Source organism: Conger conger, chromosome 8, assembly GCF_963514075.1.
Source record: "Conger conger chromosome 8, fConCon1.1, whole genome shotgun sequence".
NCBI classification, from domain to species: domain Eukaryota; kingdom Metazoa; phylum Chordata; class Actinopteri; order Anguilliformes; family Congridae; genus Conger; species Conger conger.
This window is the reverse complement of record NC_083767.1, coordinates 31,627,104-31,650,788: the sequence shown is the minus strand read 5'-3', so window position 1 is coordinate 31,650,788 and position 23,685 is coordinate 31,627,104. Positions and strand designations below refer to the sequence as shown.

Sequence of the window (23,685 nt, the reverse complement as noted above, 5' to 3'; positions counted from 1 at the left end):
GAAGTGCATGTACACAAACAAAAAGCCTGTAATTATCTTTGTTCATTTGAAGTAAATATTTTGAAAACATTAGTAACTGCTGTTAATGCCGGTTAAATTGCCTCGTGAAATCTTAAAATCACACATTATTGTTGGTATAAGATCGGTTGATAGACGAAGATACAGCTTCTGTTTTTCATCGATAGTGTGGTGGACTTTTAACGTTTGCATTTATTCATTTTCATAAGCTCCAGTTACGAGGACCAGGCAGGCAGGTGACCCGAAATGAAAATGTCAACTTGTCACGGGAGTACGGCGAAGTCACGTGGCTACTGGAAAAACAGGAAGTGTCTAGCAAAGTCATGTGACTGGCGAAAAACGGGAAGTATGTGATGAACTTCATCAGCTGGTTACCAACTTGGTTTTACTCTGCGATTGTGCTCTCAGGCGACTTCATCGTGGGTGGAATTAACCTTCAGAGTGTGTGCAAGCGATCCTCGGAGAGAGAAGAGCGAGGTAGGTTTGACGTGTTGCCCTGCTGGTTACCTAGATTGCTAACGTTATATATCAGAATGGCAACTAGCTACACCAGCAATGAGCCGTAAGGGTTAAGTTAACGTTAGCTTGCTGGCTAGCTGTGCCTGCAGATAGTCTCAACATTGCACACACGAGCGAATTTATGAATGTCACATGGTAAACAAGACTAGGATAGTTACTTACGTTAGTTTGTTTGCGAAGATCGCTAGAAATAAACTACCGCAATCGTCACTTAACCGAAAACGATCAGTTATCTAGCTAATCTGGTCATGTTCTCAACTAAGGTTCTCAAAGTCTCTGGTTAGTTAAAACGGTCAATGTCTTTCTTACCGGCGAACCAAACTACTCACCGTTTCGCTGAAATAAACAGGTCACTTGTCTACCGAGCGAATAATGACTTCCTTTCATCGCTTAGCTAAGTAACGTTAGTCTACTACGCTTTGGACGTGAAACTTTAATGTTGCTTCCTCAACGGGTTTGCGCCAAAGCGACTGCCTAATGACTACCATAACTGAATTAAATTTGAAACCTGAGGAACGTTCTGCCTGTTATCACAATAATATAATCACATTGAGCGTTCCACATACAATCATAAAACAAAATTGACGCCTGGGCTCACTTAGGAATTGGCTCCAAAATTATTCACACCCTTAAAAAATGAATCGAAAAGGCTGCATAGTCTATATCATGATCTATATGTTATGTTCCAACATATGGAAAAACCTAACGTAAACTCACCGTGTTCCGAACAGAATACGGGGAAACAAACGGCCGCTTCCACCAGAAGTTAACGTCCGTTCAATTATAGTTTTTCTCCTGCGGAATGTGGTTTATGACTATGGTTTTTTATTGACGATATCGGACAAACAACAAAAAAAACCTCTACTTGATGTGAATTGGACCAATAATTATCGAGAAAACGACAACTAATTGCACAACCCTGTGTTCGAAGACCGTGTTCGCTCACGATGGTCCGAACACCACCGTGTAAACCTGCCCGGTTAGTAGTCTCTTGTTAGCAACAGCTTCCCCACCACAATGTCACACCATTACCATGTTACTGTATGGTGAAATGGATCATGTACAGTCACGTACCTTTCAAATATATGATGTATATAATATATGAAAAATATGAGAGGCCTCTTGGATCAAATGTATAATATATAGTAACTTTTAGGTCTTATAATGTTAGTACATCAGTTAAATATTTCCCCATTGGGGCTTGAGATAAAAACGATGAACACGAGACGAGAGTTCAGTATCGCAGCTTTTATTTTTTGGTATTTACACCGAGATGTGTTAAACTACTTAGAACATGGCACCTTTGATATCAGACCACCCAATTTTTAGGTGAGCAAAAGTTTTGGAACAGAAAGTATTTCAATATTTTAAAACATTTGGTTATGGAGATGGACTTGGAAAGTCTAAAACCTTCCACTTTCTCTCCCCAATGAGGTCTTTTGTTGTGTTGGCAGTGTGTTTTTGTCTTGCTGAATGATGAAGTTCCTCCCAATTAGTTAGGACACATTTCTCTGTAAGTTGTCAGTCAGAATGTTTTTGTAGACTTCTGAATTCATCTTGCTGCTACCAACATGAGTTACATCCTCAATAAAGATGAGTGAGCCCACTCCAGAAGCAGCCATGCAAGCCCAAGCCATGCCACTTCCTCATCGTGCTTCACAGTTGAGCTTGTATATTTTAGATCATGAACAGATCCCTTCTTTCTCCACACTTTGGCCTTTCCAAAATTAATCTTGGTCTCATCAGTCCATAAAAGTATTCTTCAAATGGTTGATTGATACCTTCACCCCTGCCCTGTGGTGATTGTTTGTGATGTCACGTGATGTTTGGGGGTTTTTCTTCACAGCTCTCAGTGTTTCTGTTATCAACTGCTGTTGTTTTCCTTGGTCGATCTATTTGATGTCTGTTTCTCAGTACACCAGTGGTTTATTTCTTTTTCAGGACATTCAAAGTTGTTGTATAAGCTATCCCCAATGCCTGTGCAGTGGCTCTGATCCATTTCCCCTCTTTTCTAAAGTTCAAAATGGCTTGCTTTTCTTCCAAAGACAGCTCTCTCGTCTTCATGGTTTATCTTTTCTAACATAAATGCAGTCTTCACAGGCAAAATCCAAGGCTAAAACCAAGAGTTGACATTCAGAACTATTTATTGTTTAACCAATCAATCTAACAGGACACATCTGGGCAACAAGAAACACATGTCAGTCACATGTTCCAGTACTTTTGCTCACCAAAGAAATTGGGTGATCAGATACAAAAGGTGATATATTCTAAGTTGTTCATTGTTAATCTAGATAAAAATACCATGAAATACCAGCTGTCCTCTCATGTATATCTTTTGACCTCAAACTCAGTTGTCTTCAGTGTACAGTAAAAACAAATGAATTGACCTTGCTGTTCCAATACTTTTTTATGCCTTGTTCACCAGTGTTTAATTATTAGCCTTAAACTTTGCAAGTTTCTTTTCTAATTTCGATAGTAATGTCGCCTACTACATAGAATTCAGTCTGAGCAAACATGTAGGGCATAGGCAAGGCCCATCAGTCAGTTTTAACGGATTTATCGCCCCAAATTCCCGGATAAAATTTTTTTTTTTTTTAAAGGCCAAGATTAAGGATTTTTTTAATTGATGTTTCTCTGCCTTTCAAATGTTTTTGGAATTAAGATCTATTATGGATTTGGTTCTCTTCTGGATCATTTCAGTAAATGAGGGTATGCAGCTTTAAGAGTGGGAATCATGGGGATTTTTTCTGTTTTGAGTGTTCCGAATGGTCAATGTGTGTATGTGAGGCCGCTGGTCAAATGAGTTTGATTGTTGTGTGTGCATTTTGAAAGAGAGCATGGTAGTAGAGAAAAGCCGGTTGTACATGGGAGTTAATGTAATTCTCTTTGGTGCAAAAAAGGAAGCAAATTGCAGCAGAAACCAGTTAAGTCCTTAAAGGTACAATAAGTGAGATTTCCAACAATTGTAAATCCCTTCCTATCGTTGAAAAAGGTTCACTGACATGTTGACTCACCCTCTGCCTGTGTTTATAGTCCTTAAATTCACGTTTCAAGTATACAGTTGGTGGCCCGTCGCTCTGTACCAAAACATTGTATGGCTGTACAATAATTCAAGCTCATTGGTTGAAAATTAGTTCTAATTGCCACAGCGAATGTCATGGAGGCCAATTCTGATTGTTCACGTGTAGCTGCCCAAATTGCACTCCAGAAAAGCGATCACTGAAACTGAATCACTATTGCTTATTATCCAAGCGAAGACTATCTAGTTATAAAATAATACCAGTTCGCTATCAGAAGCAACAAGCAAATTAGCCATAGTTTGCTCAAACATAGTAGCGAGCGTTGCGAGCATAGTTGTAGAAGCGTTGTGCCTCAGGTGGATATTTGTAAATTCGGCAAGCTAACTAGCCTAATAGCTAATATGCTTATTGCTACTGATAACAAACTGGTATCCTTTTATAACTAGATATGTTATATGGCCAATGCAGCACGACTTCCATTATTGTTGAGGGTTGGCAGGAAGTCATCACCTGAGGCTACAAGTCACGGCTATTTCTTCTTTTACAAGCTTCTGTTCTGAATGACCAATTAAACTATTCTTCATTCTATGGACATAAAATTAACAGTTACTGTACATATTGATTCTTATAAATATCATTGTAGATGGATATATATTAGTTTGCAGTTAATTAATTATCATTTTACAATTAATATTTTGGTCAACAGAGCCAGAGGAAAACCTGGACTGTAAATGTTAAACACGAGGCCTTTTTTGCAAATGTTAAAGTAAGATTGCTTTTATTGTAATTTTTACTGTTTATAAATAATAATATCTTGGCCCAAAGAGAAATAGTGTAACATTTTGCGGACTGATGAGAGTAAAATTGTTCTTTTCGGGTCTAGTGGTCGTCGACAGTACGTCAGCACCCCCGGGTACTGAATTCAAGGCACAGTACACTGTGAAGACAGTGAAGTATGGTGGCGCAAAAATCATGGTATGGGGATGTACTACTCATACTACGGCGTTGGGTTCGTATACCAGGGATCATGGATCAGTTTGAATACATCAAAATACTCAGAACAAGCAGCATGCATGTCATGACAGTTGGGTCTGTTGTTTTTCTATTACACTACTACATCTACAAGTAAAGTATTTGCAATGCAGAAATATCACTACTACTAATAACAATGGTTCATCAGGTTACTGGTGTTGTACTGCTATTTTCTTGAACACGACTGTACATGGCAGAGTTGCCAGAAAGAACGACCTCAACACAAAATTAAGCGTCTGAAGTATGCTAAAGAAAACATTGAGAAGCCTGAAGCCTTTTGGACCAATGTGCTTTGGACTGACAAAACCAAAATTGACCACCACCAAAGAAAGTTTGTTTGGAGAAAAAAGGGTGAAGCCTTTGTAGAGAAGAACACCTTGCCAACTGTGAAGCGTAGAGGTGGATCCATTATGCTTTGTGGTTGTATGGCAGCTAGGGGCACAGGAAATATTGTGCGAGTGGAATGAAGAATGGATTCTAGAGGCTAATCTTCAAAGGTCAGTCCAGTCATTGAAGTTGAAGAGAGGTTGAGTATTCCAGCAAGACAATGATACCTCGAAATCAACCATGAAGTAGCCTACTTCCAGGAAAGATGGATGAAGGTTTTGGAATGGCCACAAATATTATTATTTTTATGTAATAAATTATATAACTGCATTATATTTATATTCAGTTAAATCCAGACAGAGCTCTCTGTCATTCTATCCTAATTTCACATTTTCTCTCTGTCACAGGTTAATATGGGTGCGCTGTTTCGCAGCGAGGAGGTATGTCTGGTGCAACTTTTTCTCCAGTCAGGATCAGCCTACAACTGTGTCAGTGAACTTGGAGAGCTGGGATTGGTTGAATTCAGAGATGTGAGCACCCTGTTTGTGTTAACGAGCATCTCATGTATGTTTACAGTCCTTTGATGTGATTTGGTCTTTTTAATGAGTTGTATACAATTTCTTTCTCTCTCTTCCTCAGCTGAACCCAAACGTCAATGCGTTTCAGAGAAAGTTTGTGGGTGAGGTGAGAAGATGTGAGGAGATGGAGAAGACCTTCTGTGAGTCTTTTTTAAACTTCATGCTATTTTCCAGATTGACCAGCAGCTGTTGCATATTGAGATGCTGTCTTCCCAGCTGATTGGAAAAACTCCCATTCCTGGGAGGCAATTGCCCCACTGGCTGCCGGCTGCAGTTTGCATGGCACAGTCTAGTTTTGATACCCATCCATGCACAAGAATAGTCACTTAACAGGATGATCCACCCAGCAGCCCTGATAGAGTTTAACTCCTGGACTAACCTCCTTTCTCTCCTCCATTTTCCCCACCCCTCCTTTCCTCCATCCCATCTTTCTCCAGCCATCCTGGAGCAGGAGATTAATCGCTCCCTGTCACCCCCCCTGGAAGGTCCGCTTCCACCACCCTGCCCTGCCCCGTCAGCCCCCCAGCCCAGAGAACTGCTGACCATAGAGGAGGAGAGCGAGAGACTGGCAAGAGAGCTGAAAGAGGTGTGGGGGCAAAAATAGGCATTATCGCCGCCCACAATTTTCATCTCGACCTACAAGTCTTCATCATTTTGCAATTAATTGGATTCGTTTGGTAATATCGATAGCACTTGATTGAGCAATTTGCATCAAAGCATTGGTCATTAATTTGCACATTCACCCCTGGGTACCAATATCTGCTGCCTATTGGCTGGCAGGGAAATGGCTACCTTACTGAGCTGTTTTTAGAATTTCTAAAATGTATTTTAAGCCCAAATATTTTGGAAAAGTTGTGGAAAGACAAGAGTATTGCAGGACTGAAGACACTGCACCCCTCCTGGAATGGACTTAAATGTGCAGGCACTGTGCCGTTTTAAGACTGTATAGACTATAAACTGTTAGCTGGGTACCCTGTTCTCATCATTGTTTTCTCTTCCTTTGTTCAAGGTTTCTCGGAACAGAGACAGCCTCCGCGCTCAGCTGACCCAGCTCAGTCAGTACAGAGGAGTGCTTACACATACACACTCCCTTACTGCCTCACAGGTCAGGGACTAAAATCTCAACATCTTCTATAGGAAACTGAATACAGCAGTGGTTCCCAGACTCGGTCCACAGCCCCGTCTGTGTATGATGGTTTTCATTCCAACCGCAATTGACTGTTCGCAAATGTATGATTGACATCGCAGTCCACCAATAACTGCTTAGAAATGGTTGCTAGGCCAGACCTCCACCGACATCTAGCTCTGGACACACATTTGTTCGAATGCATGCTATAGGCTGTTTTGCTGATTAATAATAGCAGATAACATGGCTAGTCTATTCGCTGCATTTAGTCGAGTGATTAAATCGCATCAAAGTGATGTGACTGTAAAATGTTAGCCTGCGAGCAGTGTAATGTTAGAGTAGGTTAAATTGGACAAAGACCTGCTGGTAGTTAAATGTATACTAACATTAGTAAGGTCAAACTAGCTCTAGAAGCATACCTAATGTTAGTGAGCACTTCTTGGGATAACATAACTTTTTTGCAAACCTTGCAGTCATATGTTTATTCCAACAACTTCGGTAGCTAATTGCAGAAACAGACAACAGACTCTCCACCAAGCAGCAATGGGTTCATCAGATTAGTTTTATTCAGCTGAAGAGAGCGTACCCAGAAAAACAATCTTAAGTGTTTCTCTAGGACAGCAGTTATAGGGCCTCTTATCACAACTGGACATCTTTTCATACTGTATCTTCACACTGTGTTCCTCTTTTTGAAAGTTTGCTGTTACTTGCCTGAAGCATTGCCTTTGTTTTCTTTAAAAATTTTATTTAGCATATCTTGATTCATCATCATAAGCATATCAGCATAAGCATATATGTACGCATCCCTTAAATTTTATCCCGCATAACTTTTTCCAGCACTATCAATGTAATACTGAACAATACCTTCCCCCACCTTATGAACATAAGGAGTAAGTTTGTAAAACATAACCCTGTTTAAAAAAAGTGCATAATTTGTCAATTTTTCCATGGTTGAGTACTTTTCAAAGATATTGAATTATACTTCCAAAAACGAATAGTAGTAATTCACTTCAGCAGATGCTGCCAGCTGATTCGATCAACGCAGCAACAGTTGTTTAGTTTTGTAAAGGAGGGCTAGACTTGTGGACATTTTGCTAACGGTTAATTGGAATTCCTGAACTTTAACTAGCTGCCTTAATTATGTGCTTTTCATGTGTGAGGGATTATTTGCCCTCTTAACCCACATTATATCATAAATACCAATGCATGCCATGAAGAATATAATTCCCATATTCGTATTGTGCTTATTGTGCTACATTGCAAACATATGGCTGAAGAAAGTAAATAATCTAAAAAAAATGAAAAGCACTTAAGAAAAAATAACAGCTTGTTAAAATTCTGGGTTGGAAATTGTGGAGGACAAGAAAACCAGCATATATGGGGAGGGGCTCAGTCTGGACCAAGTTTGGAAACTACTGCAATACCCTGTGTGCAGTGTGTTTTTGAGCTTTGGGCCCTGCAGCTTGGCAGGGTCTGAAATTGATCCAGATCAGCAGGACATCAGTAACTTGTCAGAACATGCCGGAACTTGTCGAACTGCCAGGAATGTCAATTGGCTACATGTGTAGAATGGCACGAAATAACACTTGTTATTTTATATTTGTGTAAAAATAATCTACACAAATATAAAAATGTGAACATTCTGACAATTAATGCTGCGTTCATGTGCTGCTCTTCTCAGAAGTCATAATTTTGCAATTCATTCATTCCTTTTTTCTCTCTGGAATACGGTGAGCTCATGTACAAGCTTCTCTGACCAGTAACCATAATGCAGTTAAGTATATGCGTTCACCCCAATTCGTGAGCAAACATTTCTGGTCATCATACTGCCAGCTAGGGGTATGGTATTGAAGTGACGACTGAGAAGCATTTTAGCTCATGACCTTTCCAACAGTGTATAGTTTGTTGCAGAGAAAATTCAGCATAACTTCCCCTCATCAAAGAACCGACTACAGGAATGTTATAGAAGTGACGACTAAAAAGCATTTTAGTGTATAATTTAGTGTATAATTTGTTCGGCTTTCATAAAACAACACAGCATTTTTTTGCCTGCGTAACAAAGTGCAATGTTTCAATGTGCACGCTGAGAGTGCCAAATGCCAAAAATGTTTGTTTTACAAAAAAACACTTATTTTGCAGTGGCTCTGTCTAAGTAGGGGACTTGGGGGATTTCCAATGAATTCCTCATCTGGGTGAATATTTCTGAGGAAAACGCCTTTGACTCCACAGATGGTATAGATAGTATAGATGGTATTTTCAGTGAGGTGACCCCATTTTATATTGGTGAGCATCTAAATGCATTGTCAAAATAATGTATTATTATTCAGTATGCTTATCAATAAGGAGCAAGCCTGCTTTTGAATAATAAATAGCTTGTGAAATTGAGGAATATGTTTGACTTGTTGATGTGGGTTGGTTGGTTAAATCAATGGACCTCAATGAATATATTGGTATAAAAGTACAGTGTTTTACACCTCATAAGTCCCATAATATCATTTTGTTTCTGTGTCCTTTTAGAGTCTCCAAATGTCCTTTTTGTAAAACTGCCTAGACATAGCTTAGAAAAAACTATGCAGAATGTTAATGTTGTTTTGGGTATGTCATTTTCAAGCTTGTGTTAAGAAAAGGGGTTAAGGAAGGATGTCATGAGCATTATTGAAGTTCTCTGACAATATAATTATTATTCTTGGCTCAACTGCTCACACCATTTTGCTCTTAGGAGATGCCTCAAACTCGGAAACTAATGTTTAACTGTACATGAATGCAGTATTAAGCACGTGATTGTGTTTGTTTCTAATATAATATACAGCTAGTGCTTTCCCCTTCTCTACCCCACCAGGTCCCACCCCCCAACCTGGAATCTTCAGGCTTATTGGACAACAGACAGGACATCAGACTCAGGTGAATTGTGATAGGTGAATTACTGCTTCTTGCATTCACTTGGATTTTTTCGAAGAGAATAAAATATTGTGTTTAATTATATCAGTTCTAGGTGTTATATTTTACATTACATTACATTTTCGGCATTTAGCAGATGCTCTGATCCAAAACTATGCACAACAATGTTCATGACCATAACTGAATGTGTGCTGAATGCTGAAGTACAGTTTCAAATGCTAGGAATGACCACATCGATAAGAACTTGATCCTTGCAGATTAATCTGATGAAGGATTTTAGCTCTAAAACCATTTTAGGAAACACAGCGCACGTAATAATAAAGTTATTACTTTATGGGGCGGCCTGTAGCGTGGTGGTTAAGGTAAATGACTGGGACATGCAAGGTTGGTGGTTCTAATCCCAGTGTAGCCACAATAAGATCCGCACAGCCGTTGGGCCCTTGAGCAAGGCCCTTAACCCTGCATTGCTCCAGGGGAGGATTAGTCTAATCAACTGTACGTTGCTCTGGATAAGCGCGTCTGCCAAATGCCAATAATGTAAAGTATACACTTATGCAGGAACAACAATAAACAGCTTCCATAGCCAAATGTAAGTAGCAATAAAACCATTCAAGTGAACACAACCCTAGTAATAATGTAAACAATTGTGAGAACAACAGTAACAGATTATGGTTAACTTGGTTTCAAAGTGGTCTTAACAGATTAGTTGGTGTTTTTACACCCTGAATCTGGCAGCTGTCTCAGTTCCTCTTTTTTTTTCATATTTAGTTTTGTGGCGGGTGTGGTCCACCCTTGGAAAGCCCCCGGCTTTGAACGGTTGCTATGGCGAGCTTGTCGTGGTTACATCATCATGGATTTTCGGGAAATGGAACAGAAGCTGGAACTTCCAGATACTGTAAGGGATCAGGGGCCTACCATAAAATTCACTCCTTCACTGTGAGTGTTTGGGGTCCTACTTTACATTTCACTCCTTCACTGTCAGAGAGTAGGGTCTTCCTTTAGATTTCACTTCTTCACTGTGAGTGATTAGGGTTCTACCATTGATATCACTCCTTCACTGTGGGAGATTAGGGTCCTACTGTCGACTTCACTCCTTCACTTTGAGAGATGGTCCTACTGTGGACTTCACTGCTTCACTGTGAGAGATGAAAGTTTACTCTAGACTTCACTACTTCACTGTGAGAGATTAGGGTCCCACCATATATTCCACTCCTTCACATTTTTATTTCTGCAGTACTATTATGAACTGACATTACGCAATGTAAGAGATGGGGGATGGATGGATGGATGGATGGATGGATGGATGGAGGGGTGGAAACACAGAGTATCTGCACTCTGTTTTGATCACCAAATTAATTTTCAATCTATCACAGGGGGAGATGGTGCAGTGGACAGTTTTCCTCATCTCCTATTGGGGGGACCAGATTGGCCAGAAGGTGAAGAAGATCTGTGATTGGTAGGTTGACTCTTCAGATTGATGAGTAATTGGATGGTTACCAGGGCTTGAAAATGGAAACAAAAACCAGAAACAAAAGGAATTTGTGCTGGAACGCAAAAGAAAACCAAAACAATATCAACTTTACTGTCCATTAGCAAAAACTATGTGAAAATTTGGGTAAGCATTAATAACGTTTCCATGCCACAATAAGCCTACAATAATAACACAATAAATGTATAGCATGCCCTCACACTGGCAGAAAATATACAAATACAATTTTAGAAGACAAACATGAATAACCTGTTATTGTACAAGACAGCACCTTTAATGATCACCTTATAGCAACATTGACACAGCAGGCATGAAAAATATAGCTTTTTAATTCTAGCTAAGCCTACCATTGACAGCTTGTTGTGGAGGAGGTAATTCAGATTGCACTTTTTAGACAACCTTACGCAGTAAAATCAAATGTCTTATCTTAAAAAAAGATACCAAAATCGTGACATCTCGTGACATCTCAGCCTCTGTAGTGTGGTGAAGCCTGAAGCTACTGTAAATGCATTTACAGTGGCTTCAGAATATTCTATAAGTATTCAGATCCCTTCACTTCTTGCATACTTTGTGTTGTAGATTTCATTTTAAATAGATAAAATTTCAATTTTTCCCCATTAATCTACACTCAATGACCCATAATGATGAAGTAACAACAAAAAATAGTTGCACATAAAAAAATAAAAAAAATTAAAAAATAAAAAATTCTAAAATTGAAATCTCATTTATATAAGTATTCAGACCTTTGATTTAGTACTTTGTCGAAGCCCCTTTTGAAGCAATTCAATTTGCTTTGAGTCTTCTTGGGTAAGTCTCTATAAGCTTTGGATTTGGGCAGTTTATCCCATTCTTCCTGGCAGATCCTCTCAAACTCCGTCAGATTGGTTGGGAAGCGTCTGTGAACTGCCATCTTCAGGTCTTTCCACAGATGTTCTATGGGGTTTAAATCTGGGTTTTGGCTGGGTCTCTGACTGTCATTGAGAAAACCAAAACAATGACATTGTCTTGGCTATATGGGTCATTGTCATGCTGAAAGGTTTTCTTCAAGGACCTCTCTGTATTTGGCTGAATTAATCCGTCCCTCAATTCTGACCAGTCTCCCTGTCCCTGCGGCGGAGAAGCATCCCCATTGCATGATGCTGCCACCACCATGTTTCACCATAGGCCATGGTGATGAGCAGTGCCTGGTGTTTGCCAGACACTGTGCTTGGAGTTCTGCCCAATTTGTGTTTCATCAGACCAGATAATCTTTTCCTCATGCCCTCAGAGTCCTTCAAATGCTGTTTGGCAAAATCCAAGTGGGCTGTAATATTCCTTTTAATCAAGAGTGGCTTCTGCCACTCTATTGTAAAGGCCTGATTGATGGAGTGCTGCTGAGATGGTCATCCTTCTCTCAGGTTCTCCCATCTCTAAAGAGGGCTTACGAAGCTCCGTTAGAGTGACGGTTGGGTTCTTGGTCACCCCCTTGACCAAGGCCCTTCTTGTCCGATTACTCAGTTTGGCCACATGGCCAACTCAAGTAGTCCTGGTGGTTCCAAACTTCTTCAATTTCACAATTATTGAGGGCACTGTACTCCTGGGAACACTCAAAGCTTTAGAAATGCTTTTATACCCTTGCCTTGATCTATGCCTCACCACAATTTTATGAGTTCTACAGACAGTTCCTTGGACTTCATGGCTTGGTTTTTATCCTGACATGCAGTGTGAATTGTGGGACCTTGTGTTCCAATCAATCTATGTCCAAACAATTCAATTCAATTTTATGCATATGCAAATGTTTTCTGTTTGTTATTATGGGTTATTGAGTGTAGATTGACTCAATCAAAAATTTTGTAAAAATGGTAATGTTATCCATTTAAAATTAAATCTACAACACAAGAAAGTATGCAAAAAGTAAAGGCGTCCGAATACTTTCTGAAACAACTGTACATAGATATGTACATCACAGTGTGGCACAAATGTGTTTGCATTATTTTTCAATATCCTGTTTGAAAGAAAGGAATTCACGGTTCTATGTGCATGAACTGTTTTGTGATACCATTGCTTAAGCAACAACGGTTCCTTGTTATGTAATGTGTGGGGGGACCTCACCATCTGTGCATTTTGGAACTGATGACAAAAAAGATGAAAATTTTTTATGAACCAGATTTTTTGGGGAGAAATCACCTGAGTGTAAGGACTCAAGAGCTGCATTAGAAAATTGAATTCACTAGTAGTCAAACATATTGAAGCAAACCACAACATTTAATATCTGAAGTATGCAGACATTTAATATGTCAATCTTAGAAGAAGAAGAGTGATCAACAAAATCAACTTTAAACATTTTGGTTACATACCCTGGGCACAATGGCATGAATGAGGAATTTAGCCTCATCCCGTTTCTGTCGTAAAGCACAATATACAGACCAATAAATATGGTCTAATTTGTTTATGAATAAGCTAGGTAGTCTTCATGTAATTGTAGTGTTGTGGTTTGAAGGTGTTTGTTGCTGCTATTCCTCTCTTGACTGTTAGAAGTCTGAAATTACCTGTACCTTAAATGTAACCCTGCTTTAAAAAAATATTTTTTATAGACATACTAGTCCGCAAGCTAGTAGCTAGTAGCTTGCCAGCTAGTGGGCCTACACAAGTCCTACCACAACTCATAAACACGTTAGTGTGCTTTAGTTTATTGATGGCCAAAATAACTGTTCTGTTCTATTATTTTTGGAAATGTGTCACAAAGATAATAGGTTTTGAGACAGGCTACTTGGCTGGTTTCAGTGTTTGGGAGATTGGAGAAAGGAAACAAAAATAACAAAAATAACAGTCTCTCTGTCTCTGTCTCTGTCTCTGTCTCTGTCTCTGTCTCTCTGTCTCTCTGTCTCTCTGTTCATCAAACCAATGCAAAAACATCTCTCACACGCACACACACACGTACACAGCTTCCACACTCACAATTTTGCATACCCAGAGAGCCCAGCAGAGAGGATGCAGATTCTGCAAGGGTTGGAGGGCAGGATCGAAGACATTAAAACGGTGAGATGTGGCGTCTGCCCCCAGCATGGCGTCTGCCCAAGTGTTGTCGCAATACAATACAAATACCTCAGGGAAAAACACACCATAAGAAATGTAACATAACTTTTGATAAAGACAAGGGGAAACAGTTTAGTGCATTTAAAAATGGCAAATAAGAAGTCATGCTTCGTGTCAATTAGCAATGAACAAATTGTTGCATTTTCAGCCAGTACATATCCAGATATTTTACTTTTAGCTGTTCCCCAAATGTGATGAATTGTTACTGAATTGGCACAACACCATTAACAATGCACTAAGGTCCGTGTACCTTTTGGCTGTTAATTTTAACACATCTGAGTGATGTACTTGGCGTTCTAATACATGTGATATAGCAATGTTGCGTGCAAGCTAGAAGCTGCAGAGATAAATATGACCTAATCCTTTCTTCAGTTTTATAGGACATTATCGTGACTGAAATAAACATGTCTGACCCTGTAGCCTACTCCATTTAGCCTACAGACTTAACCCGTTCAGTCCCTAGGCCAATATGATCTGGCTCCACCCGAATCCCTAGGGGTTTTTGGTTGAGAAAATTTTCCTCTATAGGGATGATATTAGTAAATGGTAAAATGGTAAGTGGTTGGCATTTATATAGCGCCTTTATCCAAAGCGCTGTACAATTAATGCTGCTTATTCACCCATTCATACACACACTCACACACCAACGGCGATCAGCTGCCATGCAAGGCGCCAACCAGCTCGTCAGGTGCATTTAGGGGTTAGGTGTCTAGCTCAGGGAGACACTTCGGCGGGGGATCGAACCGGCAACCCTCCGACTGCCACACGCCTTACTGCCTGAGCCATGTCGCCCCATATTAGTGAGACCGCTACTCCAGAAATGGCTGAACATTCACCATGTTGAAATTGACCGACGACATTACTCCACCAATTCTGAAGAATCTGACTCCTCCGACTAGTATAGCATTGTATAGTTTTTATTCAATGGAAAAGGCTCCTTGCTCCTATTTTTCTTATTTTGCAATTAATGGTGGTTTGGGAAGTGTTGGATTTTTGGAAAGGGATTTCAAAAATGGATTTAGTAAGGGGTAATGACTGATTAGCCTGAATGTCAGACGCAGAGGAAGTAAATTGCCTGAGGTGAAGCTGTTGTGGAAAAATAGCACACCCCTCCCAGCCCCTTTTGAGTCCCTAAAATTTTTCTGGCATACAGAGCGAAAAAATAAAATATATCACTGTCCAAATACTTAGGGACTGCACTGTATATGAGCATGCTTTTACATGCTTAACAAACTGGGCATTCCAAATTCAGGTGGGATTGGAGAGGTATAAAAAATAAATAAAAACAAGGTGTACATCCCTTCATGCAGGTGCTGTCCCAGACAGAGCAGTACCTGCAGCAGCTGCTGGCCCGTGCGGTGATCGTCCTGCCCCAGTGGAAGGTCCGGGTCCAGAAGAGCAAGGCAGTCCAGATGGTTCTGAACCTCTGCAGCCCGTCTGTCACAGACAAATGCCTGATCGCAGAGGCCTGGTGCCCAGTCAGCCAGCTACCTGCGCTACAGAGCGCTCTGAGAGAAGGAGCGGTGAGAGAGGGGGGGAGGGAGAGTGGAAGGGGGGATACAGTGAACATGTGAAGTTGGGTGGAGTCTCTCCTGAATGTGCTGTTATTTGCTATGTTGATGAGATTCTCTCATTGCCTGACCATGTACACTAAAAGTCTGGAGTCACCTTGGCTTTTTCTGATTTTATATTTTATTTTCTCTGTTTGTAATCAAACAATTCATATGTGGTCAAAGCGCAGACTCTGATCTTTTATTAAAGGGCATTTTTATATATTTCGTATCACCATGTAGTAATTACAGCACTTTTTATATGTAGTCCCCCATTTCAATGTTTGAGACAAATTAACATAATGTCAAATAAGAGTCATTTTGTATTTGGTTGCATATCCTTTGCATGCCATAACTTCCTGACCTCTGTGACCTATCAACATAATCAGAGTCTGGATATCTTATTTTCAGGTTGTCCTACAAGGGAAACCAAAACGCTTTGCATTTGAATGGATCTCAGTGGGAATTGGTGGGTGGTACTAGATTCAGTTGTAAATTATGCTGATACAGTATGGAACACATTTGTTGGCTTTTAGTGACCAAGGGTCCAAGGTATCAAATGAGCCACAGGCTATCATGCTTCTGCCAGATATGTAGTACATACTACAATAATTGTTTCTCCAGAGGAATTTCCTGTTGAACTCAATAGAAAAACAATTATTATAGTATCTACTGCATATCTGACAGCAGCACAAAGGTTTGAGGCTTATTTGATATCCTGGAAAAAGACAAGGTGACCCCAAACCTTTTAACGGTAGTGGAAATTTATTAATAATAATAATAATAATAATAATAATAATAGAAACAAAAACTAAGAACAATAGTTATTTCTCAATGTGTGCTGCCCTTGTCTGTACTCCCCCCGCCTATTTTTTTTTGTGAAATAAAAAAATATATAGATCTATACATCCCCTCAAAAAGTATTCGGACAGCAAAGCTTTTGGCAGTGTGTTTTGTGTCATTGTCTTGCTGCATGATGAAGCTCCTTGACCGTGCTTCACAGATGAGCTTGTATGTTTTGGATCATGAGCAGATCCCTTCTTTCTGGTTAATCTTGGTCCAGAAACCTTCCAGAACTTTTGTCTCTGTACCTCTTTGCAAATTGTAATCTCGCCTTCCTATTCTTCTGTCCTTCTCTGACCTGTTCAATGTCTGTTGCTCAGCACACCAGCAGTTTCTTTATTTTTCAGGACATTCCAAGTTGTTGTACAAGCTATCCCCAATGCTTGTGCAATGGCTCTGATCAATTCCCCCTCTTTTCTAAAGTTCAAAATTTCTTCCAAAGACAGCTCTCTGGTCTTCATGGTTTATCTTTTCTAACATAAATGCAGTCTTCGCAGGCTAAAACCAGAACTATTTATTGTTTAACCAATCAATATAACAGGACACATCTGGGCAACAAGAAACACCTGTCAGTCACATGTTCCAATACCTTTGCTCACCTAAAAATGGTTGATCTGATACAAAAGGTGATAGATATGTTCAAAGTTGTTTATCTAGATAAAAAAACCCTGAAAAAATCTGAAATTCGTGTGTCATCTCACGTACATCTTTTGACCTCAAACTAAATTATCTTCAGTATATAGTAAAAATAAAGGAATTGCTGTTCCAATACTTTTAGAGTAGACTGTAAATAAAATTGACACTTTCTCTCTCCCTCCTAGAGGAAGAGTGGTAGTGGGGTGGAGTCGTTCTACAACCGTCTCCCCTCCCCAACTGCGCCCCCCACCCTTTTCACCACAAACTCCTTCACTGCTGGATTCCAGAGCATTGTTGACGCCTACGGTGTGGCCAGCTACAGAGAGGTCAACCCAGGTAACCCACCTTAGGTTCTCTGCTCGCCCTGTGTTCCTGACTGGATTACACATCCTTCCATCGGGACATTGTTTTAAGTTATTTTTCCTTTATTGTTTTTGAAGGTGAAATTTAGGTACACTACTCTTGGTCGCAGCCTGCAGATTAAGGGCCTTTTCACACCTGAAAGTCCGCACCAAGATCTTTGTTACATGGTATACATTTTTAGTCTGGCTAGTTAGGGTTTCACATTGCAATTATGCGAGCGCTCTAAAGAACTTTACATGACATACTTGCATCCTGTCGTCATCAGTTGCAGTATGACAGTAGAAATGAGAGCCACGGGCAAAAAAAAAAAGAAAAAAAGAACTGCCTACGTTGGAGTGGTGAGCAAGGCTACTCACCAATTTTTGAAGAGTTTTCTGTGGCACTAGGCACATCGGTTGACACACTTGAAGTTGAAGATGGGGACTATGGGTGAGCTTTTTGGGTGAGTGCCCGGAATGCTGTCCAGGTCTTCATAAAAAGGACATTTGTCCTTCTTATTTGTCGACGCACCGCTTTTTCTCATGACATCGCACATCTTTGTATACTGCCGCAGCAGTTTCTTTGTCTTCTGGGGGCATTGCTCTCCCGCCCTCTCATCCTCTCTGAAAATACCTGGAAAGTTGGCGTTTTTGTGCGTTTTTTTCTAGTAGACCTTTTATGTTGTCGTTGGACCATAAACTTATAAGTTAAAAACTTTGTCTCCTCCTCTCCCCATGTGCTACCGCAGCTCTTTTTTTTAATTCTACTTCTTCTCTCAGTTGTTTCCTGACGGAAACCACTGGAACTTCCTGTGAATCGTCTGAAAGTCCGATCCACCCAAATTAATGTTTCCATACTAGAAATGAACCAAACCAATTGTTCAGTTTGATCTGATCCCACCTCTTTTTTTGTCTGACCAAATTTCATCTCTTTGGTCCAGACCGTGGTCCGGGGGAGGTTTCACTCCTGTAAATTTTGTTTGGTTCAAACTGAAAAGTCTGAAAGTCCAGACCGATCAAGGTAGGTGTGAAATGGCCCTAAATGTTCTGAAGCTCAGCATTCAGAGGCACCCATACCCAGTAAACCTTTGAAGACAGCCAGGTTAGTTTGTTTTGGTTAGGCAGATAAGTACCGGGATCACTGTACCTATCTGTTTTCATTTACACTACCTAGTCCCCACTAGTCCATTTCCATACCCTTTTTTCCTGTTACAATCGTAACAATAGAATAACACAAACTGCTTTAGTCCTCCCTCCCTGATTTCCCCCCCCCCCTTCCGATATCCCTCTTGTCTAACTCTAACCCTTGATCAAAAAAAAAGATATATATATATTATATATATTATTTATATATATATATATATATATATATATATATATATATATATATATATATATATATTCATTTTATTTTTTATTGCACTTATGATGACCCTTATCTTTTTGTTTAGAACAGCTCTTAATGCGTGTTTTGCTATTTGTGGATTTGATGCTTTTAACTTGTGGAAGAACCTATGCATTTGTAAGTCACTTTGGATTAAAAGCGTCTGCCAAATGACAAAAATGTAAATATAAACAGATGAATAAAAGTACATAAATATCCAATCCAAATGAATTAAGTCCAAGCAAAGATGAGGTAGAGGGATGCCAGGACCACCAATGGGTGGCACTGTCTGGCAAGGGTACACGCATCTTGAGCTGGAGCTGGTTCAGCTTAACACAGCACTACCAACAATGATCCAGTGACAACACTGACCGCTAAGTCGACCAGAGACTCGATAGCTTATGCCAGCCACCCACTCCTGCCCAACAACTATAGGTCAGATTAAAGAGATATGTTTTTAGCCTAGATTTAAATAGGGTGATAGTGTCTGCACCCTGAATGAGCAGGAAATTTGTTCCACTGGAAAGAAGCATGATAAGAAAAGGCTCTCCCACCTATGGTACTTTTAGCAATTCTAGGAATAAAAAGGAGGCCTGCACCCTATGAACGGAGCATTCATGAGCGAGTGCTCCATTCATAGGGTGCAGGCCTCCTTGTTCACACTATTGTCCTAAGGGCTAGTTTCACCAGGTGTAAAGTCCAAACTAGAGGCTTAGTTAGCTACTAATTACTTCCAACATTAGCTAATAAATGTTGTGGCACCGTGATTACTTTGGTTATATCCTAACTGCTGATTTGGACATGACGTGATGTCATGACTAAACTGATTAATACTAATCAGAAACAGCTGAGAAGCCAACTGTCCAATTACTAATTAATGTATAAAAAGGGATGTTATTCTGACACCGATCGCCCAATGTGAATGTTAATACCCTCAAATTAAAGGTGACAGCCTGCACCTATGGGCAAAATAAAAAACAAAATCGACTCCATACTGTTTATCAACCCACTTCCACACTACGCTCCTTCTCCCACATCAAAACTGTAATGCACACTGATTGGCTCAAGGGCCCAGATTCACTTTTTAAAATTTGGTCCGACTACAGTTGAAGACAGGCATACACAAGACAGACTGTAATAGCGGTCGGCTCTGTATTCCTGGCTTTAGGGTCAGAGCAGAGTATCTAACCCAGATAATTTACCTTAGGATCAGATAGGAGTATCTTAACTCAGGAAATCAACTTCAGAGAGGAGAATTAACCCTAGGTTACTTAACTGAGGCCTAGATTGGAGTATCTAACCAAGCTAACACCTGAGAGTCGGAGAGGAGAATTTAACTTCTGTAACTCACATCATGGTCAAAGTGGAGGCCACCGTGCAGTATTTAACCCAGGTAGTTCACCTTAGGGTCAGAGTGGAGCATCTGAACCCTGGTAACACACATTAGGGTTGCAGTGCATCCAGTAACTCACCCAACCCAGGTAACTCTGGTCTGGTAATTCTCTTTCAGCGGTGTATACTATAATCACCTTCCCCTTCCTATTTGCTGTCATGTTTGGGGACGTGGGGCATGGGCTGCTTATGACTCTTGCCGCACTCTGGATGGTCCTGGAGGAGAAGGACCCCAAACTGAGGAACAACACAAACGAGGTACCCACTAACCCCTTCTTAACCTGTGCCCCTAACCCCATATCCATGCACTCCCTGCCCTGATCATGGAAGATTCTGATTAGTGAGTGATGTGATCTTGATGTGAGCCTGTTTCTCTGTGGTTGATTCTGACACTGAGGGTGAAAGTCTGTCAGTGTTTCCATAGGAAATAAAATGGTCAGTTAAATGAGCACAAAATGTAGTCATAAAAAATCAAAAATCATTAAAAACACCAGAAAACCCAGATTTGCACTTCTATTTAATTGATAAGAAGCCCATGGCTAACAACAGCTAACTGCATTAGCCTATAACATGAAGTTGTTAACACTGCTTCTGCAACGTGATGTTAAAAGCAAATCCAAATTATTATGATCAAGTAGGTAGTCTGGTTAGTTAGTCTGCCTAATCAGTCTACTTTTCATGGTTATGATAATGTCATAATAATCATAATGTAGTTGACGTAGGATTTAATAAGATGATGTCAGGGAGCGATACCTTGGTGACCCTGGATCATTTGTCCACTCGGTAAGGTAATGGCATAAAGACAGCACTCTCGTCCTGTTCGCCTACATGCCTATGACGCGTTATCGGTCAAAACTATTTAGAAAAACTATGGCTCGGCCATTTTACATTTGCTTGACTGAATGCCAACCCCCCAACTGACTCCACCGCCTTATTGAAAATATCATCTTTTAAAATTGTGCAGTGGACGGAGACTGGGCAAAAGCTGGTGTAGCTGTGAGCCTGTTTCTCTGGTAGATTCTGATTGATGAGTGATGTGGGCTTGTTTTCCTGTGGTTGATTCTGACTGGTGAATGATATGAGCTTTTTTTTTTCTGGTAGATTTGGAGGATGATGTTTGGAGGCAGATATCTGATTCTGCTCATGGGTTTGTTCTCCATTTACACTGGAGCTGTGTACAACGAATGCTTCAGTCGTGGACTAAGTCCCTTCACCTCCGCCTGGCATCTGCAGCCCATGATCCATCACTATAACTGGAGGTAATACATAAACAGTACCAACTTACTACACACTCCCTGTCCACTACGAGTACATTCAGATGTGTATGTGTCTGTGTCTCTGTCCTGCAGTGATGACATCCTCAGGCAGAACCAGTATCTTCAGCTGGACCCCAGTGTGGAGGCTGTCTTTCAGGGCCCATACCCCTTTGGCATCGACCCGGTACTTTCCATGCCCCTCTCACACCTTAGTCAACATGCTCCTCACTCCTTCCATCTTAGTTGCCATCACTGTTAAAAATAATAATGATAATAATTTAAATGGATATATGAAATTAATTTAAAATATGAATGCTCTGCCTCACTCCCTCTCTCTCTTCTCAGATTTGGAGATTAGCCAATAACCACCTGACCTTCCTAAACTCCTATAAGATGAAGATGTCTGTGATCATTGGTGTCATACACATGACATTTGGAGTCTGCCTGTCCTTCTTCAACTATACGTCAGTCTAACCCTTATGCCTGTTATTTAAATTAATAGTGATGGCTGTAACAATGTTGGTATGAACAAACCTAATTAAGCTGTGCTACATTACATTACATTACATTATTGGCATTTGGCAGACGCTCTTATCCAGAGCGATGTACAACAAAGTGCATACCCATAACCAGGGCTAAGTGCGCTGAAAGACCCTAGAGGGAAGTACAATTTCAATTGCTACCCGTACAACAAAGATAAGGACCAGGGCCTATTTTTTTTTATTTTTTTTTTTATCAACAAATAAACAAATAACAAAGCAAAAGTGACCAAACTTACTTTCTAGATTTTATTCGGCTTAATCTGTAATTTTGCTTTATGATATACCTCCCTGGTGTTTTATTCCCCGCTTACACATTGGTCTAATTGAATTCAGAAATTTCGCATAATTTACAGTATATGAGAAATATATACTGTAATAGAAATAAATGAATGCAGTGTGACTTGCATACATTGTAAGCCGATCTGGGTAGGACCTTCTGCTAAATAAAGGTAATGATGACTTTAGTTGTGAAGTAAACTACTAGGTAAGCGGATTGAATTTTTTTGGAACAGGACCAATTTTAGTTACTCACTACTTCAAATTAATCAACTGATTTTTTCACATTATTACAATGATCAAAAATGATCCCCCACTCAATGAAATCGGAGGTGGCAACAGTGCATGGGGTTGGGGGACAACTCTTTCTCTGTCCTTCTCCTCTCTTTCTTGTTGATGTTGATGCTGTCACTCTCATTCTCTTTCTCTGCAGGCACTTTGGGGAAGTCAGCAGTGTGTTGCTGGTCTTGATTCCAGAGCTTGTTTTCATGCTGTGCCTGTTTGGGTATCTGGTATTCATGATCGTATATAAATGGATTGCCTTCGGGCCGTTGGAGTCCAAGAATGCCCCCAGCATCCTCATTCACTTTATCGACATGTTTCTGTTCACGCAGAATGGAGATAACCCCCCGCTTTATTCTGGACAGGTTTGTGTGTTTGTGCGTAGTGTACAGTACAAATGGTGCTGGCCATTCTCTTTGTGTATGTATGTGTGTGAGAGATTGTAGTGTAGAGTGGGAGTAGTTTATAATATACATGATGGTGGAGGTCGTATTCACATTTTTTTGGTTTAAGATACAGAGCTGATACTGATTATATTTATTTTTCTGTAGTGTGCAAAAATTTGGGCACCCCTGGTCAAAAAGTCTTTTTCAATTAATAACAGAAGTGAACAGAAGTGAACCTGACGTCTAAATTGTACAACGTTGAACATAATACATTTCTTCAAATTTTAAAGCAAGAGTCTTTTTTATTCATTTTTTACAGTTTCAAAATTATAAAAAAGGAAAAAGGCCCTGTGAGTACTTTGTAACTCCTCCTCGGGAAACTATAACAGCTTTTAAACACTTCCTGTAGTTTTGAGTCTTTCAATTCTCACTTTTAGAATTTTTCCCCATTCTTCCTGCCTCCTTGCATGTATGGCATGTTTGAGATCTCTCCACATATTTTCAATAATATTCAAGTCTGCGGACTGTGGTGCCCAATCCAAAACCTTCATCCGTCTTTACTGGAGGTACTTCATGGTTAATTTCGTGGTATGCTTTGGATCATTGTCTTGCTGGAATACCCAACCACTTTTCAACTTCAATATCTGGACTGATCTTTGAACATTAACCTTGATATTTTGTGGAATCTATTCCTCCTTCCACTTGCACAATATTT

The 23,685-nt window shown here is 40.1% G+C and overlaps 1 protein-coding gene across 5 annotated transcripts in view; it reads left to right on the top strand.

Moving 5' to 3' along the window:
* The first annotated feature begins 348 nt into the window (after positions 1–348).
* The window catches only part of LOC133135724 (V-type proton ATPase 116 kDa subunit a 3-like), a 35,913-nt gene continuing 12,576 nt past the window's right edge, over positions 349–23,685 (top strand). For all 5 annotated transcript variants that reach the window (XM_061252955.1, XM_061252952.1, XM_061252954.1 and 2 more), the window contains exons 1-16: positions 349–495; positions 5,324–5,446; positions 5,556–5,634; positions 5,932–6,080; positions 6,504–6,599; positions 9,460–9,521; positions 10,287–10,413; positions 10,892–10,974; positions 13,932–14,025; positions 15,393–15,605; positions 17,297–17,447; positions 20,347–20,486; positions 21,330–21,487; positions 21,578–21,668; positions 21,830–21,948; positions 22,736–22,949. In XM_061252955.1, the coding sequence (XP_061108939.1) occupies positions 5,330–5,446; positions 5,556–5,634; positions 5,932–6,080; positions 6,504–6,599; positions 9,460–9,521; positions 10,287–10,413; positions 10,892–10,974; positions 13,932–14,025; positions 15,393–15,605; positions 17,297–17,447; positions 20,347–20,486; positions 21,330–21,487; positions 21,578–21,668; positions 21,830–21,948; positions 22,736–22,949 (1,893 nt within the window). In that variant the 5' untranslated portion in view covers positions 349–495; positions 5,324–5,329. The remainder of the gene's footprint in view (positions 496–5,323; positions 5,447–5,555; positions 5,635–5,931; positions 6,081–6,503; positions 6,600–9,459; positions 9,522–10,286; positions 10,414–10,891; positions 10,975–13,931; positions 14,026–15,392; positions 15,606–17,296; positions 17,448–20,346; positions 20,487–21,329; positions 21,488–21,577; positions 21,669–21,829; positions 21,949–22,735; positions 22,950–23,685) is intronic.